Source organism: Lactuca serriola, chromosome 5 (assembly GCF_051521515.1).
Source record: "Lactuca serriola cultivar US96UC23 chromosome 5, Lser_US96UC23_V15, whole genome shotgun sequence".
NCBI lineage: Eukaryota > Viridiplantae > Streptophyta > Magnoliopsida > Asterales > Asteraceae > Lactuca > Lactuca serriola.
Window position 1 is genome coordinate 316484331 of NC_136412.1, and position 13654 is coordinate 316497984.

The window sequence follows — 13654 nt, forward strand, 5'->3', positions numbered from 1 at the left end:
ACGCGAAGGTCAGACCATACTCTATAACTTTCATTTAGACTCCGTCGGCTAATTTTGACTTTTATTTTTATTATTTATTTTTAGAAGGCCGGGACAGAAAAACTTCGTTATAAATTCATAACTTCTTCGTCTGACGTCCGTTCTCGCCTAACTTTTCATCGTTTCGCTACTAACAACGAGATCTTTGATTCTCATTTAGATTGTTTCGGCTAAAAACCGCTCGATCTCAAATCGAGTATTCGGGCTGCATACCGCTAAGTCGAAACTTAGAAAAATCATAACTTCCTCATACGAAGTCAGATTTGGGCGTTTCTTTTATGCACGCTCTCGGTTTAACAAAATCTACGACTTTCGTTTAGATCGCTAAGGCTAAATATCGCTCTAACATAAATTCACTTTTTACGTCATTCAGCGTCGTGCCGGTTCTGTCGCGAAACTTCGACATGTCATAACTTCTTCGTTATAATTCGGATTTCGACGTTCTTTATATGTACGGAATCCTTGTAACATATACTATAACCTAGTTAAGATTATTCATTCTAAATAATCTTCTATCATAAACTCATTTTTGACGCTTATCGTCTTTAAATTGACTAGCCTTGATCTACGGGCGTTACAAGCAGCCTCAGGGCCTGCCATTTCATCCTTGTAATTAGCACAAGTTTTCTCTCAAAAATAACTCACAAGCTCACACAAGGTATTAGGGTTTCGAGATTTAGGGTTTGGGACTTAAAGGCTGTAAATAAGGCCAGCCTTTGGATGTTAAGGTGTTTAAATAGGGAGCTAAACCTTGAAAATTAGGGTTTCATTATGTCAGTCCTACTCGTCGAATTGAGGCTCTCAACTCGTCGAGTAGACTTTACATCCCGCGTCCAAATTCCATTCCTACTTGGCGAGTTTGGGGCCTCCAACTCGCCGAGTTTCCATACAAAAGTGAATAAAGATTGATTTAAAATACATATCAGGAACCGGACGTTAGATATTTATTATAACTTTCTTGCACCTCTACATGAGAACGTTTGTACATTCATTAAGTATCTATCATGGGTCCCTTTGGTTGGTAGTGGTTCAATCAACCATTAGGAAATGGGTTGATATCGAAACAAATATAACAATCTTTATTTTCATAATGTCAAAAACCATATTCAGATGAACTCATTTTATAGTGAATAAGATAATGTTTGTATTTAAATAAGTTGGTAGGTGGAAAATAAATATTGTTAGATGAATTTATAAATAAAGTGGTATGTGGAAAGTAACTATTTTGTAATTATACTAAAAATGTCACCTTAACTGATCATTTGCATATGAAAGTTGTCGGTTTATAGATGTCATATGTGTAATGGTGAGAAAATGAGATTTTCGTATATTGTAGGTATTATTTCCGAAATTTCATCTTTGAATCGGTCACAAATTTTTTTAACAAATTAAAATGTTAACTTCTCGGATGACTTCACCAATTTCATAAATGTCATCTACGAAATTGATGACTATTTTGAAAATTAGAATTTGTTTGAATTTTGAAAAGTGATAAATAAGATTAGTCTCATTGATTGATGACTATTTTTGAAAATTAGAATTTGTTTGAATTTTGAATTTCGTAAATGTATCTATGAAATTGATGATTATTTTGGGAAATTAGAATTTGTTTGAATTTTGAAAAGCAAAGAATAAGATTGGTCTCATTTATCCTTTTTCACTTTATTTTTATGGTAGATAAGTGATATTTTCATTAGTTTTACAACATGATGCACATTGGGGATCATTGCAAATTAAAACGACATTTGGTATTTCTGTAGCTGTCTTTAAATATGAATAACTGGCAAAATTTCAATCTTTGTCTTCTGCCCATATCTCCACATGTCATGCCAATAGATCTATCATTTCTTGCATGAATAAGTCAATTTCCCTTCATGCAGGTTTTCCATCTTATAATATGTTATATTAGTAATTAAAATTAAAATATTGTTCAATTAATTTGCTTTTCACATCTTAATGTACACGGATGCAATCCAGCTGTGACAGAAAAACAGGAGCTTAATACCCTTAGCATTGGCTGTCCTTTGATTTGATTACCAGAAACATAGGGAAAATAAACCAGAGAGAGAGAGAGAAAGAGAAAGATAGAGAGAAAGAAAGAAAAATAGAGAGAGAAAGAGAGGCCATTACCAATCTTGCATGCTGTTTCGAGGGTTTGATTCTTGTTTTCATCGTAACATCTATGTTTATGATTATTTTCAGGGAAATAGATCATGTTCTATTTCATGGAATTCATGATATTTTGTTTCAATAAACGAGATCCATCCTGATAATTAAGCATCATAATTAGGATTGGATGCTTAAATATTCAGAACAAAAAATTCATGATCAAATTGATATCGACACGTCATGAAGGCATGGGAGGCAACAATCCGGAAAACACAACAAGCGAAGAAACAAGCCACCAACATCTTTGGGTCAGCCCATGTGGCCCACGTAGACGATGAAGACACCGATCAACTTGAGAATCATGCTGCTGGGGAGATCTACCACGCTGAAAGATTCCTATCAAACGGAGACTACTACACCGGAAACTGGTCGGAAAACTTCCCTCATGGTTTCGGTAAGTATTGGTGGACCGATGGCTGCATGTATGTAGGCGACTGGTGTCGTGGAAAAACCATGGGAAGAGGCACATTCAGTTGGCCTTCAGGAGCCTCTTATGATGGCGAATTCAAGAGTGGGTATATGGATGGAGAAGGCACCTACACAGGCCCCAACGGAGACACATACAGAGGGCATTGGGTCATGAACTTGAAACATGGACATGGGGTGAAGGAATACACCAATGGAGATACGTATGAAGGCGAGTGGTGTAGAGGATTACAAGAAGCTAATGGAAAGTACAATTGGAAAGGTGGAAGTCATTACGATGGCGAATGGAAAAACGGAACCATGTCTGGGAAGGGTAAATTGATCTGGCCTGATGGAAGCATGTACGAAGGGGAATGGGAAGAATGTTTACCAAAAGGAAATGGAACGTTTCAATGGGCAGATGGGAGTTCTTATGTCGGAAATTGGAGTACAGATTCAGGAGAGCAAGACTTGACATTTAATCCTTCATCTGACGATGTTAAACATGATCCACAAGAAGTTTTTGATGTTTATCTCAAGGATTGTTTTATTTCCCCTCAAGATAAAGTTCCGATCTTGCCATCACAAAAGAAACTAGCAATTTGGAGATCTTCTAAAGGAACTGAACCTTCAGTTAGACCAAGAAGAATGTCTGTTGATGGGAGATTGGATGCAAGTATGGACAAAGACCTTGCTAGAATGCGGATGTTGGATGACACAGAAAGGACCATGAAAGCTAGGGATGATGCATCGTTAATATCTGGTAATGCGTTATCTGAAGGAAGTCCAATTCGGCTTCCAAAAGTTGTAAAGAAACAAGGCGAGACCATATCTAAAGGGCATAAGAATTATGAACTTATGCTTAATTTGCAACTAGGGATCAGGTTATATAGTTCCAATCTTTTTGTTTCGTTATCTTGTTTAAAACTTTTTCTGCTTTGAATTATTCTAATGAAATCCAGTTGTGTGTAGGCATTCTGTAGGAAGACCAGGTCCAGTTCCCTCCTTAGACTTGAAATCTTCTGCTTTTAATCCAAAAGAGAAAGTTTGGACAAGATTCCCACCAGAGGGATCTAAATACACCCCTCCTCACCAATCTTGTGAATTCAGATGGAAGGATTATTGCCCCTTAGTTTTCAGGTAATTAAACACTTTATAACATTTTCCCACCTTTTTTATTAAAAAATAGATGTAGTTAATTAATTAGACGATGAATATATGATGCATGATTTCATGAACATGTGTATAGGACATTAAGGATGTTGTTCAAGGTGGATGCAGCTGATTACATGTTATCAATATGTGGGAACGATGCCCTTCGAGAGCTGTCTTCCCCTGGAAAGAGTGGAAGCTTCTTTTACCTCACGCATGATGATCGCTACATGATCAAAACCATCAAAAAAGCTGAAGTCAAAGTAAGATTTTGAATCTTAATTAATCAAATGAACGTTCCGATTCTTTACGTAGTTGAGTTTCATGGGGTTAATTTGTTTTATTTGAATCATTATTTAGGCTATACTGAGGATGCTATCGGCATACTACAACCATTTTCGCTCATTTGAGCATACCCTACTCACCAAGTTCTACGGATTACACTGTGTGAAGTTAACTGGTCCAGCACAAAAGAAGGTTTGATTAAATACATCATATATAGCATCCATCCATTCTTTAGATGTATCACAAAAGAACATTTTGATCAATTTGTTAGTGCATGATTTAGGTACGTTTTATCATCATGGGAAACCTTTTCTGCACCGATCACGTCATTCACAGACGATTCGACTTAAAAGGGTCTTCCCTTGGTCGGATCACGGATAAACCCGAGTCAGAAATCCAGACCACCACTATACTTAAAGACCTTGATCTCAACTTCATGTTTCGATTGGAGAAAACTTGGATCGAAGAATTTAGAAGGTAAAGATTCAGTTTGCTCTTTCTTTCAAAAGGGTGGTTAAGAATTTGTGTAAATCATGTTCAGGCAAATCGATAGGGATTGTGATTTTCTCGAGCAGGAGAGAATCATGGATTACAGCCTCTTGGTTGGTCTTCACTTCAAAGACACAAATAGCGACTTAGGTACCTCAGTTGCTAATCTATCCTTGTAATTTCCTTAATTTATATATATGTACACATGAACGCTAGTGTCAAATATCGATTGAAAGCTCTAATATATTTTAATCTTAATGGTGGCACAGATGATTCGGCATACCATGTTTCAGACCCTGGAGGGTAATATATATACCACCATTCTTATAACGAAATATTATGGTGACAACTTCGATAATAATTAAATGTATGTTTCGGGGTGAGATTTAAGAAATTGTTTTCTTTTTTTGTTGCTACGCTATGATTGCAGGTCGAAGTTAGGAATCAGCATGCACACACGAGTTGAAAAGATGGAGAGAAAGAACGAAATGGAGCTAATAGGTGAACCAACGGGGGTGTGTTATGATGTTGTAATGTTTTTTGGTATCATAGACATACTTCAAGACTATGACATCACCAAGAAACTCGAGCATGCTTACAAGTCCTTCCAATACGACCCAACATCCATATCAGCCGTTGATCCTCGAAATTATTCTAGACGTTTTCGTGATTTCATACTCAAAATTTTTATAGAGGACGAGTAGAGATACATCGATTACATTTGATAAGAATGTGCTATTTCACTAGTCTTCTTCTGTATATAGGAACTCTAATCCCAGTTGTTGGGAGGCTCAAGGGATCGTCGAGAGTCTTGGCGTTTCTGAAAAGCCGTTATTGTTTCATTATTGTATAAAAATTTTCTTGATTTGCGTTCTTGTATTAGCTACTTCTTATCATCCGAAAATGATGATAGAAAAACCAACCAAAACATTTCCGATAAAAAATGAGATAAGGATTGACATAGACCTGGAAAACATGTTGTGTAGCATCAGGTTCGTGTGAAGTCGAAACATTAAAAGGGTTGGGATACTTTGACCCTAATTCATCCTATCTAACTACCGTGTCATTTCAACTTGTTTATTTCTATTTCCGTGTCAGGTTGCGGGTTAGGGTTTAGATCTTGTAAATGTGTCGGTTCGAAACACTAAACAAGTTAAAAGAGTTAGAGTTGGGAGGTGAAATGAGTAAATACATAGTAAGTTTAGAGGGCAAAATGGAAAGAGTACGAGTATGGGATATGGATGGGTAAGGTTATGAGGAGGGAGTGATCAAGGGGACTGTGAAGTACAGGAGAGAACGGAAAAACTAAAAATGAAGTCTTGACCTAGGCGGCTAAGGGGTAGTTTGATGTCTCTTAACATGACTCAATCAAATCTAATTCAATCAGCAACTATCAAACAACTCATAAGTTGTTTAATTTTTGTGTCGTGTTGTGTCAATTTGTTTAATTAAACGATTTTAAATCTTTTACCTATATATGTTTATTTTGTGTCAAGATCGTATAAGGTTACCATGTCATGTTAGTTTATGTCACCTCTAGGTTAACATTTACTTGTAGCTAGTGCAACTCTCCAAAAAAGGATTTTATGTCCATGTTTCCTTAAGACCAAAATGTCTTTTGGCAACTAGAATATGGTTTATGGTGGAGTTTTGGTATATTTCAGTTCAACATTATACAATGTTTCTTAATGATTAGAGAACCTTGGCATTGTGGGCTATTGTTCTTCTAGAGTCGTATTGTTGGAAATATGGAAGGAAAAGGATGCATTAATAATCAATATTGTTGGATATTTTGAGGATCGTGTAGGTCAATTTCCTCAATAAAAATTGTGGCCTTATGCATAGGTTCCTAAAATATGGTGGAGTTTTGGTATATTTCAGTTCAACATTATACACTGTTTCTTAATGACTAAAGAACCTTGCCTTTGTGGGCTATTGTTCTTCTAGAGTCGTATTGTTGGAAATATGGGAGGAAAATGATGCATTAATAATCAATATTGTTGGATATTGTGAGGATCGTATAGGTTAATTTCCTCAATCATATTGTGGCCTTATGCATAGGTTCCTAAAATATGGTGGAGCTTTGGTATATTTCAACTCAACATTATACAATGTTTCTTAATGACTAAAGAACCTTGGCCTTGTGGGCTATTGTTCTTCTAGAGTCGTATTGTTGGAAATATGGGAGGAAAGTGATGCATTAATAATCAAATATTGTTGGATATTCTGAGGATCGTGTAGGTCAATTTCCTCAATCGATATTGTGGCCTTATGTATAGGATTCCTAAAAATTGGTGCAAATAATGCATAAGATGGAACTTCACGTTTTTAGGCACCATATAGAAGTACTAAACTCATGTATAAGCGTTCAAATTCATGGAAGTGCAACAAAAATGTGGTACATTATATATATATATATATATATATATATATATACACACACACACACACACCTACCTTCGGGCTTCGGTAACTATAAAATTGATAATTATGACGAAATGTTAATTTTTCAGAAGTTACGAATAGTTAGAGACTAAGAATTCCATGAGAAGGGGCATCACCTTCTCATATGCTCACACATTCATAATTTAACATCTCATTTAATGAATTGGCGGCGGTAAACCATGGTGTAGTTATCCTGTAAGAGTTAGTTGTAAGATAATAACTTTTGGATATGTTGGTAAAATAATCCAATGAAAAGTCGTGGTGTTTCGAAAAGATTTGTTGATTTTGTATTAATAAGCTGTTAGTTGATATCCGATGTTTGAGACCATGAAATCATGACTTAATGAAATCAAATGATTAATTCTTGATCATAAAATGGATCCACGACAAAATAGAACATCTAAGCGAAAGAATCGGCTAAAACAAAGTCTGCGAGAAAGATATGCACATTTGAAGTTGGAGGCTTAAGTTAATAGAAATACCACTCTAAATGTGCATTTGCACGATCGTGTAATGAGTTACACGACCATCTAACTAATTCGAAGTCCAAAAATGAGTATAATACTTATGCTTCTCATTTCACTCGTACACTTCTGGAGAGATAAGGAAGGATGATCTTAAGACTTAAGAGTCTTGCACCTACGATTGAAGCAAAATCCAAGGGAGTTTCAAGGAAATCAAACATCAAACACTACTACTTAGATAAAGAGGTATCATCTTCTTCTTGTAAGCTTAACTAAGCTTTAATGGCGAAATTGAAAAGGGTGACGAAACCCTAGTTTAATGATTATGTTTTCAAGCATTATATGTCTAACTATGGTTGTTTACCTGAAATTGAAAATGATAATCATGAACCTTAGATTGCATGATTTGTATAAATGAAATTGAACTTATGTCTTGATCGATTAAGACATAGACAAGTTATTCATGAAGTTCAACAAGTTATATCTACTAAATAGATTTATGGAATGTGATTAAGCTCTATGAATATGGTGAGCGTTGGCTTAAGTTTATGGAAGATCAGGTTGTACTTGTGTTTATTAAACCAACACTAAATTTGATGTTTGTAAAATGTTCCATTAGGTTGCTTCTTGATGTTACATTCCATGCAGACCAGACACTAGGTAGTGTGCCACAAGATCTTGAAGTATATAGCAAACAGGATGAAAAAAGAAAAGTTGCAAACATAATAATAATAATAATAATAATAATAATAATAATACCAACACATCAACTTCAATCATCACGACCCACAATACAAGCGTTCCATAGTCGCTTATAGCAAATCTTTATAACAAAAACAAAAACACAAGAAAACGAAGTTTAAAAAAAAAAAAAAAAAAAGACTTGGATCCACAGTGTTACTGTTGTTGATTTCTTCTAAGATATCCCCTTCCATTAGACAGACACATAATAATAATAATAATACCTTATATGATTGATAAGCAGGAGGATAAAAGCTTCAATCAATCCTCCCATTGTTTGTGATACTCATACATACATCTCCAAAAACACTGATTTCATCATATCATATCATACCCACAAAAGTTTTCAGATTCTTCCCACAGACTCTTATCATTCATTCATTCATCCAATCTGGAAAACTCGGCACCTGCATAAATAAATTAATATGACATGGCATGACATGAATCAGAAACAAAAGAAAGATAGAAAGAAGTAAATGCAAAAATATGAACAAGAGAAACCTATTAACCAGCAGATGCCTGCAGCAATCCAAACCAAACCAATACCATCCAATCCATGCTTCCTCCAATAAAAGCTTTTTTAAAAATCACATTCACATTGATTGCATATCTGATGGCTGAACTGGTCGTACCAGGACACTCCACTTCACTCCACATCCACCTTAGTAGATTGTTCAACACCTACATAATCTTTTATTAGAAACACCTTTAACCAAAAAATAAAAAAACATCACATCCATACATACATACCATCTATGCTCCATAACATCATCACACAAAGAAACGACCTTCCCACAACGATTGTCCCTGGTATTGCTGAGGCAGTGCAATAAACTCTTCATTCCCTTTTTTAACTTGATGCTGCTGCTGCATTGCTTCTTGTAGATTCCCATTCCCACGTTCTGTTGGAATCTGATAACCACCAACCCATCCACCATTACCATTCTGTTGTTTCTGTATTCCATTCTCAGCCTCAGCCACAGAGGAAACTTGTTTACCAGGGAATGGAAAGCTTTCCATTCCCAACGGCATCTTCCTTGTGTTCAAAAGCTTGTTTGGTTGCGGCAAACACCTCCAGGAATTACCGATTCCAATCCCATTGTTGTATCCGGAATAAGGTAACTGGTACCCATCTAGCCAGCTATAATCATCCACAGGTTGATTTTCATTTCCAATTCCATTCCTTAGGTTAACACCATACAGTGGCTGAGGCTGAGTACCAACAGTGTTGTTGAATCCAGGTGGTGGCCCATAATGTCGTATGGGCCGGCTCACTGGACTCTTAATGGACTTTGCCTTTGAAGGAACGCTGCCAAAACTAGGTGCTGCTGATGTCATCACCGAATCAAACTTGGATGGTATGATAATACTTTCAGAATCCTGGAAACCAACAGACGACATTCCTCCTGAATGTTTTTCAAATTCTTTTCCTCCCAACAAGTTGAGATTTGAAAACAAACCATTTTCAATAAATTCTTCTGGTTGTTCAAGTTGCGAATCCTGCACCATGTTTTCATTGACAGAAGATGCACATGCTTCATGTGGTGGCATTGAGACAGCCACAGGGGCAGGATTGTCAATAAGTTTTGAAGGAAACACCAAACCATCTGTATCTGTATGTGTATGTGTATGTGTATGTTTCTCAGGTACAGAGGGTTTGAAGACAATAACCTCATCATCTTCCTCCTCTTCACATTCTAATTTTTCTCCAATGTTTTCAGTGGAAACTTGGTTGTTATTTTGTGGCTCAACACCAAAGAGAAACTGTTTGGATTTAGAATCAAAATAGAATCCTTGCTGTTGCTTCCCAACACCAACATTCTTACTATTATTGGTAAGAGCCTTTCCAGCAGCTACAATCCGTTGTACGCGTGCCTTCTTTTCCTTATTTTCATCCAAATAATTTGTTCTTGTAAAGTCAAGAACGAGTTGACCAGAAACAAGTGGAAGGAAGCCCCTCAATTCCATGTCTTCAGGCAATGCAAGACGAGTTTCATCTCCACTTTCATTAACCACTTGAGACACAATCAAAAGCTTGTTGAGAAAAGAAACAAATTGGTTCCAAAATAAGGATCTAGCAGCAACCTGTTTCTCCTCCATTTCATTTGTGGATGCTAAATCCTCTTTACAAGAAACAAGCCATTCAACAAAAATCATGATTCCAGGGAGTAAAAAGCTTGCACATGGGTCGTTTAACTGGATGCATCTTTCAAGTATGAGTGCCATGAAATCGAATATTGCAGCAAATGCGTTTTGAAGGACAACAGAACGTTGAAGAATCTCTGCGTATGATTGGTGTTCTGTTTCCTTTTTGTTTACATTGTAGACAGTGAATATCATGATTGCTATGAATCTGGTTATGAAGAGTTTACACTGCTCATAATCTGAACCAAAATTGAACACCTCATCTTGTCCGGATGATAGTAGCTGAAGAAAATCACTCCTCGCCACTGAGAAAACTTCCAAAAAAGTCTCCAAACTGTAGGAAGATGGTAATATGGAAATAAGCTTTATTGAAAATAAAAACTAAAACTGAAATTAATGTATATACCTTGTGCGAGTAAAAAGGATGCCATTTAGTCTGACAAATCGAATACTGAAGGCTTTAAGAGTTTCAGGCATTGTAGTAGATTCTCTTTCAACAACAAGATTTGGTTCTGTTTTCCTATCTTTTGATGAAACCCATGTTTCACCTTTGTTTCTTCCTTTCCCGGGCACCCGGGCAGGTGCTTTCTTGTTAGGGGCAGCTTTTGAATCTCCAAGAAGCTGGCAGTAGCTTTGACGATTCTGCCAAAAATTCCATACAACTTTCTTTGATTACTAAGATTGTAAACATAACATATTTGTCAATGTTCCAAGTTGTAAGAAAGTAACATACCTTCTCAAATGCAATAATTAAATTGTCTCTTGCAGTAGTAAAAGGGGTATCAACTGCTAAACTTCGAAAATAACGGTAAACAGCCAAAAGTTCATCTCCAGAATAGGATGCAAGAATAGCAAGCTGAGAATACATTACAACAAACAGATTATTATTATTATTCTATAAAAAAAATGATTGAAAGTAAACAGACCTGATGATGAGGATTGCCACTTGAAGGCCAAAGAGTAGCAGCTTGCTTATAGTAACTTGAAGCTGCAGCAAAATCACGTGTTTTTGAATCACCTTCACCATATAACCCTTTATAGCGAGCAAGGTCTCCAAGGTAAATAAAGCATCTATGGCATGATATCAAGCCTTTCTTCATGTCAACATCATTTTGTGGATCATCTGAAATATGACCTAAAGACAACCCGTATTTTGCCCTAATTTTCACCATCAAATCATGGTAAAATCCAGTAGCTTCAGAAAGAAAGGTCTTGAATTGGGAACGGATTTTAGTGATTCGGGCAGGCCCTGGTCGGGCAGGGGCAGGGGCGGGACCTTTTGTGTTTTGTGCTTGGGCAGCACTGTAGTGTGCCCGCAACTCCTCAATGCGTTTGTAATGCAACTGCCATAGAGCATATTCAATGTCATGTTGTTCAGAGAAGACATGGTCTTCAAGAAGGATAGATTCGTAATTTTCTCGCATTTGTTGCCATGCATTTGGATCTGATGGGATTTTTGCTTGTGCTGCTTTTCTACGCTTACTTTCCAACTCAACATTCTACAAGGAAACAACAAATGAGATCACCAATCAAGAAAATATCATAAGTGTGTTTGTTAACTTCATATTAGTAACATAATGCTAATGATCATGGATAGAATACCTTGTTGTAAAGAAGTTGAGCTCGATCCCTTGACAAATTACTCACAGTGTTATTCATTGGAATAGTCATTGTCCATCAAACAAGTGTGACAAGACTTGGCTCCAAAAGATCTGATCTGAACAGCTACATTCAACATTTACTCACCAATTAACTGCATCACACATAATATCTTGATCAAGTCAATAATGCCAACTTCCCACAAATCTTGATATGTAAAATATGTATACAGTTACTCCCTAAATACTTTGTGGCCTTATAGAAATATTTGGCTTGCTTTACAGAAAATGTTTCAAAACAACGTGTGCAAAAGTACACATATTTTACTTTGAAAAAAATGATGATGAAAGCACTACTGCACCATTTGATTATGACTTCATATCCAAACTTTCAATGGGATGTAACATGCAACAAAAGAGGAAAAATCAATGAATAGTATATAATCTTTAGAATGACTTACAATAGCCTGAATCCTACACCTACTGTTTTGAAACAAAAATATTTGGTTGCCTAACAATCTGTAATGTTTTTTTAACAAATGCATATCTAAATGTTGCATACTATAAATTCTCAAGCCATTCAAAAGCCCCATTCAGTCAATCTGTCAAAAAATTCATCCACATACTTCTAGGATATGCTAATTGCAATCAAGAACTAAATGCAACTACTCTGGATATTAAAAGATTCAACAGAAGATATTCAATCTTTGTGGTTTCACCACCACCATCAAGATTCTTGAAACCTAAAAACTTTGCAGAATACTACACAACCTAGCCGCTTCTGATCGCCAGAAGTATGAAGGTTATCACCGAAGAGAATCTCACATTCGCGCTTGAAAATCAGATGACGTCATTCCTCAACATGCATAAACAACGATAGCCATTCCAAAAACTTATGAAACCCAATCAACCCTCAACACACACGTAACCAACAAGCGAAAACAGCAACGTAATCATCCGTCAAAACTCAAAATAAACAAGCGGAAAAAAGAAACCCTAATCGTAAACCACAAATGGAAAGATAACAAGATACCAATACAATCACACGACCACACATAAACCATCAAAACCTATATACGTGATTCAATGATTTACTACATATATCAATCCGATCATTAGAGGGTTAAAGGTTATACCTATTCAGAATCAGATCTGGATGAATCACGTAAATCTCGACAAAAGAAAATCACGATGCAATCTTCAACAATCGCCTTAATTCGGATGTGGGGGTTGATTTTTGAGAGCCTTATTAGAAAATCTGCAGCGCTTGTAATTTATTCAATGATGTTTGAATGTTAACGGCGGAGGCGGCGGAAGAGGAAAAGGCAAATAGGAGGAGGAAAATCATATCGGTGGTGGTTGATATGGTCGTTTCTTGGTTGGGTTTGGGTCTAGTCGGCCATGACTCGATTTTGTCTAAACTTTTATTTTATTATATATACACAAACACACATTGTTTTTATCTATTTTTTTTTTCAGTTTTTTAAAAATCAGAATTATTGAGTTTGTGTATTTTCTCACGATAAAAGAATTTTAAACACGTCAAATATTATAATATTTATAGTCCACAACAATATTAACGACTTGGTTGATGGCATTTTTGTTTTTTTATACTCGTGTTTAAACTTTTAAAAATGTATAGCCCCTCAAAAAGTCAATTCGTGTTCATGTGTTATAAAGTCACTCGACCATATAACGTTTTGTAGCATTCAAGAAAAATAA

The 13654-nt window shown here is 36.1% G+C and overlaps 2 protein-coding genes across 3 annotated transcripts; one reads left to right on the forward strand and one right to left on the reverse strand.

The window, feature by feature from the left end:
• The first annotated feature begins 2376 nt into the window (after positions 1 to 2376).
• LOC145055021 (phosphatidylinositol 4-phosphate 5-kinase 4-like) lies at positions 2377 to 5464 on the forward strand. Its single transcript, XM_079003302.1, has 8 exons — positions 2377 to 3497; positions 3586 to 3753; positions 3863 to 4028; positions 4126 to 4242; positions 4334 to 4527; positions 4592 to 4689; positions 4809 to 4842; positions 4970 to 5464. The coding sequence occupies exons 1-8, from the start codon at positions 2389 to 2391 to the stop codon at positions 5241 to 5243; spliced, it is 2160 nt and encodes a 719-aa protein (XP_078859428.1). The 5' UTR covers positions 2377 to 2388; the 3' UTR covers positions 5244 to 5464.
• Positions 5465 to 8162: 2698 nt separating this feature from the next.
• Positions 8163 to 13349, reverse strand: LOC145055022 (nonsense-mediated mRNA decay factor SMG7-like). Of its 2 annotated transcripts, none has more exons than XM_079003303.1 (8): positions 13069 to 13349; positions 11937 to 12087; positions 11261 to 11833; positions 11068 to 11190; positions 10741 to 10976; positions 8940 to 10668; positions 8691 to 8870; positions 8163 to 8596 (listed from the first exon to the last, which is right to left on the reverse strand). In XM_079003303.1, exons 2-6 carry the CDS (start codon positions 12003 to 12005, stop codon positions 8961 to 8963), a joined length of 2709 nt encoding a protein of 902 aa, XP_078859429.1. In that variant the 5' UTR covers positions 12006 to 12087; positions 13069 to 13349; the 3' UTR covers positions 8163 to 8596; positions 8691 to 8870; positions 8940 to 8960. The 2 variants fall into 2 exon arrangements, with proteins under 2 accessions (XP_078859429.1, XP_078859430.1); XM_079003304.1 differs by having other exon boundaries at positions 8936 to 10668.
• Positions 13350 to 13654: the final 305 nt, after the last annotated feature.

Bases quoted from the DNA above. Each gene is read 5' to 3' on its own strand.
- LOC145055021 (XM_079003302.1), top strand. From the start codon at position 2,389: ATGAAGGCATGGGAGGCAACAATCCGGAAAACACAACAAGCGAAGAAA. The intron at 3,498-3,585 runs GTTATATAGTTC...AGTTGTGTGTAG, and splicing joins AATTTGCAACTAGGGATCAG to GCATTCTGTAGGAAGACCAG. The intron at 4,528-4,591 runs GTAAAGATTCAG...AATCATGTTCAG, and splicing joins TGGATCGAAGAATTTAGAAG to GCAAATCGATAGGGATTGTG.
- LOC145055022 (XM_079003303.1), bottom strand. From the start codon at position 12,005: ATGACTATTCCAATGAATAACACTGTGAGTAATTTGTCAAGGGATCGA. The intron at 11,191-11,260 runs GTCTGTTTACTT...ATGTATTCTCAG, and splicing joins GTGGCAATCCTCATCATCAG to CTTGCTATTCTTGCATCCTA. The intron at 10,977-11,067 runs GTATGTTACTTT...AATTTTTGGCAG, and splicing joins TAATTATTGCATTTGAGAAG to AATCGTCAAAGCTACTGCCA.